At 33.8% G+C, this 6,000-nt stretch overlaps 1 protein-coding gene across 2 annotated transcripts; it reads right to left on the reverse strand.

Moving 5' to 3' along the window:
- Positions 1-500: 500 nt before the first annotated feature.
- Positions 501-5,740, reverse strand: gpx4a (glutathione peroxidase 4a). 2 transcript variants are annotated; one of them, XM_081384635.1, is made up of 7 exons: positions 5,593-5,740; positions 4,236-4,330; positions 2,141-2,285; positions 1,913-2,064; positions 1,202-1,226; positions 1,003-1,062; positions 501-863 (listed from the first exon to the last, which is right to left on the reverse strand). In XM_081384635.1, the coding sequence occupies exons 1-7, from the start codon at positions 5,656-5,658 to the stop codon at positions 831-833; spliced, it is 576 nt and encodes a 191-aa protein (XP_081240761.1). In that variant the 5' UTR covers positions 5,659-5,740; the 3' UTR covers positions 501-830. The 2 variants fall into 2 exon arrangements, with proteins under 2 accessions (XP_081240761.1, XP_081240762.1); XM_081384636.1 differs by lacking the exon at positions 5,593-5,740 and adding an exon at positions 4,506-4,571.
- Positions 5,741-6,000: the final 260 nt, after the last annotated feature.

Here is a 6,000-nt window from a genome sequence, read left to right on the forward strand (position 1 = left end):
CTTTGGATGTTGACGTCAATCTGACGTCGGGTTCTGACGTCAACCCGACTTTCATTTCCAACCCAAATCCAACATCTGTCCGACTTTGGGTGTTTCATTTCCAACCAAAATCATCCCCTGACTGACATTACTACTTTCTACTCAAGGACCTCGACAGAAATGTAGTGAAGTAAAAAGTACGATATTTGTCTTTCAAATGCAGTGAAGTTAAAGTAAAAAGTTTCCAGAAAAAATTATCATTAAGTACAGATACTCAAAAAGTGTACTTAAGTACAGTACTCAAGTAAATCTACTTTGTTACCGTCCACTTCTGTCTCAGTGATGACTTTTCAGTTTTCCAAGGCAGTCATATAACATTTCAAGCTCACTTGCACGGTTATTCTAGGTAACCAAAACGGACAATAAAATGTTTGCTGGTTGCCAAAGCAACATTTCACATTTTTATTTCGTTTAAGTTGATGTAAATAAACTGGCTCACTGATACCAACAACTCACATTCACAAATTTTAAAATCAATTTCTTTGCGTTTATTAAGAAATGTTATGACAACATGTTTAGTGCTGAAGAAATTAACATATTTTCATGTAAAAGCCCTGGGGTAGTTTAAGGACAGGGGTGTCTCTCCAGACTGATGGCTGGCCACTGATGATGCTCTCAGGAGGGGTTGCACGCCAAATGCATCAGGTCTGTTTTTTCCTCAAGACGGGTTTCCAAACAAACCATCATTATTCCATGAGACGACATCACTGATTCCCAGCTGTCAGTCGGGGAGAATGAAGAGGGGCGGCTGGGCAGCGTGGGGTCATCTGACACTCAGCTAATGATTCTCCTTAGAGATATTTGGGCAGATCCTTCTCCACCACCTGAAAAAGAAATATCTGATATAAATGACATATGTTGTGCCAATATCGCGGTGACAATTAGATACCGTAGCTAATCGCGAACATGACCTAGTTTATGACTAAAATACAATCAAAGATTAGTAGAAACTGAACAACGTACACTTGGATTCTGCAGTGGAGAATATCTCTTCACAACCTGGCCTTCACGGTCAATAAGGAACTGAAAATAAAACAAAAGCACATTGATTTTAAGGATTTATTTCAATGAAGCCACAAAATATTTAACTATTTAACATACAAGATTTAGTAACTCCTAAAACACTTTGAATTGGCATAATTCAAAGGAAAAATGCACATACCTTTGTGAAATTCCATTTGATGCCACTATAACGGAATACAAACAACAGTCAATAGACATTTGAATATAGAATGCATCAGCTCTTTTAAAGGTTTAGTTCACCCAAAAATGAAAAGTCTGTCATTAATTACTCATCCTAATGTCGTTCCAAACATGAAACACTTTCGTTCTATCTTCCGAACTCAAATGAAGATCTTTTTGATGAAATCTGAGAGCTTTCTGTCCCTCCATTGACAGTCTACGCAACTACCACTTTGACTCTTCAAAAACTATTCCATATGAATCGAGCGGTTTAGTCCAAATTTTCTGAAGAGACTAGATTGAATTTACCATTCTAAACTCTTCCGAGAGTTATTGATTTATTCGCCCTCAGGTCGTTCTAAACCTGTAGCGCTCTCTTTCTTCTGTTGAACAGTAAACTAGATTTTCTGAAGATTGTTGGAAACCAAACCGTTTCAGTTCCCATTGACTACTATTGTACGGACCAAAAAAACCTATGGAAGTTAATAGGAACCAAAACTGTTTCTTACCGGCATTCTTCAGAATATTATCTTTTACATTCCACAGAAGAAAGACAGTCATACAGGTTTGAAACGACATGAGGGTGAGTAGATATGACATCAATTTCAGTTTTGGCTGGAAAATCCCTTGAATGATATCAAATAAGCATTTTTTTAAACATAATTTACAAGTCAACTATCTGGCAACTCACTTTCCAAACAATCCTTTTCCATTGGGTTGTTCCTTCAGCCACTTCCACAGAGGATGTGCGGTGTCGCCGTTCACGTCAATCTTACTGAACATGTCAAACTCTGCGTTGTAAGACTTGGCGAATTGCTTGATTTGGGAATTGTTTCCTGGTTCCTGAACAAAAACATTTTATTTGGATCATGGTATTCATTTGATTTAAGAGCGTTTAAAACATTTTCGCTTTCCGTACCTGGTGTCCGAACTGGTTGGATGGGAAGGCCAGGATGCGTAAACCTCTCTCAGCGTACTTGGCGTGCATCTCTGCAAACTGAGAGTAGTTTACCGGGGTTTTGCCTCACTTTGAGGCAACGTTAGTGATGATGACAACATTCCCCCTAAAATATACAGTAAATAGGATTTTGTTAGTGTAACAAATCAGTGACCGACTGATGATACCATATCACTCCCAGACTTTCAAGTCGTTTTCGAAAACACTCACGCAGAAGCATACGCCTCATTGCTGGGAGAAGCATGATTAATGAAAACAATGCGTTTTAAAAATCGGCTCAAAATATGAAACATGTCTGATATCCTCCAAGTGGACAGAATCGTAGTCTGAAACTACAAAATCAGAGTCTGTGCCTGTCATACACTATGCGATTTTCTGTGAAATCTATAGAAGCCCATTTACACTATATTAAATAGAAATCATGTTTTGGTAAATCATAATTATGACATGAATTTATAATTATGATGTAAAAAGTTGCAATTAGGATATAAGTCATATTTATGACACAAAAAGTCAATTACAAGATAAAAAGTCAAAATTATGAGATAAAAAGTCAAGATTTCTGTCATAATTATGATTTTTCATCTTATAATTTTGACTTTTTGTCATGATTATGACTTTATATATCATAATTTCAACTTTTCAACAATGACTTTTATATCATATTTGTCATACTTGTGACATCTCATTTCAATTCATTTCGACTTTTCATTTCAACTTTTTTATAACAGAATTTGGACTTTTTATCTCATATTTTGGACTTTTTATATAACGATTTTTTATAACATATTTATGACTTTTGTCAATTTCGACTCAATTCATCTCATAATTTTGACTTTTCATCTCATAATTTAACTTTTTATATCATAATTTAAACCCTTCATCTCATAATTTTGACTTTTTGTCAATTTCTACTCAATTCATCTCATAATTTCAACTTTTCATCTCACAATTTCAACTTTTTGTCATAACTGTGACTATTTGTGTCATATTTATGAATTAATGTCATACTTGTGATTTTTGTAAATTTCTATTCAATTCATCTCATAATTTCAACTTTTCATCTCACAATTTAAACTTTTTGTCATAACTGTGTCATATTTATGAATTAATGTCATACTTGTGATTTTTGTAAATTTCTATTCAATTCATCTCATAATTTCAACTTTTCATCTCGCAATTTAAACTTTTTGTCATAACTGTGTCATATTTATGAATTAATGTCATACTTGTGATTTTTGTAAATTTCTATTCAATTCATCTCATAATTTCAACTTTTCATCTCACAATTTCAACTTTTTGTCATAACTGTGACTATTTGTGTCATATTTATGAATTAATGTCATACTTGTGATTTTTGTAAATTTCTATTCAATTCATCTCATAATTTCAACTTTTCATCTCACAATTTCAACTTTTTGTCATAATTGACTATTTGTGTCATATTTATGAATTAATGTCATACTTGTGATTTTTGTAAATTTCTATTCAATTCATCTCATAATTTCAACTTTTCATCTCACATTTTCAACTTTTTGTCATAACTGTGACTATTTGTGTCATATTTATGAATTAATGTCATACTTGTGATTTTTGTAAATTTCTATTCAATTCATCTCATAATTTCAGCTTTTCATCTCACAATTTAAAATTTTTGTCATAACTGTCATATTTATGAATTAATGTCATACTTGTGATTTTTGTAAATTTCTATTCAATTCATCTCATAATTTCAACTTTTCATCTCACAATTTCAACTTTTTGTCATAACTGTGTCATATTTATAACTTAGTATGTCATACTGTGATTTTATGTTCATTTTGACTGTCAATTCATCTCATAATCACATTTTATGATTTACCAAAACATGTGTTTTTCTCTTTTGTGGTGGAAATGGGCTTCAATAGAAATCCGTCAACTCCAATTGCCCAAAAACTGCAGACCGACTCTGACTTTCATCAGTTAGCGTCACCTCCTCCAGACTAGTTTATTTCATATACCTCGAGATGAAATAAAAAGCAATTGTACTTCTGCCACGCTCATTTCCATCTCTCACCTGTATTTGTCCAGAGAAACTTCATTGCCATCTATATCCGTGACTGTGAAGTCATAAATGGATTTGGCTGTCTGCCAGTCCTCTAGCTGTCCAGACTGAGGGAAAAAACAAGCCGGCGTAACGTAAACAGTAGGACATATTTGAATACATTTAAAAAACAAACAAACATATAATTCCAACAAATTTCCATTTAAACAAATTTAATTCCAACTGCAACTGAAAACCTGTTTATCCAGTGTTCACATTCATACATTTTAAAATCATTCTTACCACTGTCTGCAACACTAGGGAGAGAACAACAGCAGAGCCTAAGAAACGCATGGCTGCCTTTCAGTACTAATACTGAAACAGCAGGCACAGGCAGCGCGTTCGATCAAATCCTCTCGCTAAGTACCTTATGTTCCAGAAACATCCAGAACACTGAAAACCCCTCATATATATAGGGCTCCAGATAAATATTAACTTGTTACGGCGGCTGTTTCTTCATTATAGGATGAATTTTTGCTGACTTCATGCTTGTAACTCGTCAACATGCGGGGTATTTGATGGTATATAATTTGAGGTCAAAGGTCACTGGGTGACGATCTTACACAACCTGAGAAAGCTGATAGCTTGATGTGCATGTTGGCACTCGGTCCACATATCAGATAAGACACTGATGTTCGCATTATATAAATCATACTGTTTCGCAAATGTAGTAAACATATGATATTTCATATGGATATTGACTTAGCCTTCATGGATGGATTCATGCAACAAAGATATAATAATAATAGGATAATAATACATAAAATAATGCTTTGACACATTAATTGCAATAAAACAGCCATGAATATACTAAGTGCTTGGCAATTGTTAATGGCATTTTGGACATGCACCAAGGTTGTGTAATATTTTTGGACATTATGGTCTGTTAAGTAGCCTATTTAATATCAATATATCATGAATATTTGAATTTGATACATGACGTTTTTGTAACGTTAACATTGGCTAGAAAAATATAAAATGATCCAATACATATTTTAAATAGAAACAGACACAGCAGACCTTATATGTTTCTAGTTATGTATGCCAAAAAGAAAATGTAAAAAAAATATTATGTTAGATTAGATTAGATTATTATTGTTATTGCGCATTAAATAACCGACGAGGTAACTGGCACAAAGACCAAATACATAAATACAGTGAAACTAGACTCTCATCTTGCACAATAGGACTGATTGTGTGTCTGTGTACTGATGATAAAACATTTACAAAATCCCCGTTATTATGCAGCACATAGCTCGTATTTACCAGATTACGTAATATGATTCAGATTAGCAAATGTAAGTTACAGAAGTATTTAACTTTACGATACCATTGCACCAATGATCCCACTGCTCGATAAAGCCCCGAACAGCAAGACATGATTGATAAAACCCATTTTTTGTTCTTTACGCTTCGAAAAGTCCAGTAGTGATGACCAAATGAATCGTTCCTTTAAGTCGATTCTTTTCCAGTGAATTAGTTGTACCGGTTCACAGAACGATTCGTTCATAAAGTATGATCCGATTGACATACTAAAAGAGGACACATGAAATTACAATAATCTCCCGTACTAATAAAATATAATTATTCAACAATACGTACCCTTATATTTGAGCGTTTAAGTGAATGTAATATCTAATGCTAGGTTGTTAGGGACGATAAATGAATCAATGAATCACTTTATGAATCGGTTCTTTGATACGAACTGTTCGAACCTATTTGCTGAAACCACACGCAC

The sequence above is a fragment of the Scardinius erythrophthalmus genome (assembly GCF_964197995.2).
Source record: "Scardinius erythrophthalmus genome assembly, chromosome: 14".
Taxonomy (NCBI): domain Eukaryota; kingdom Metazoa; phylum Chordata; class Actinopteri; order Cypriniformes; family Leuciscidae; genus Scardinius; species Scardinius erythrophthalmus.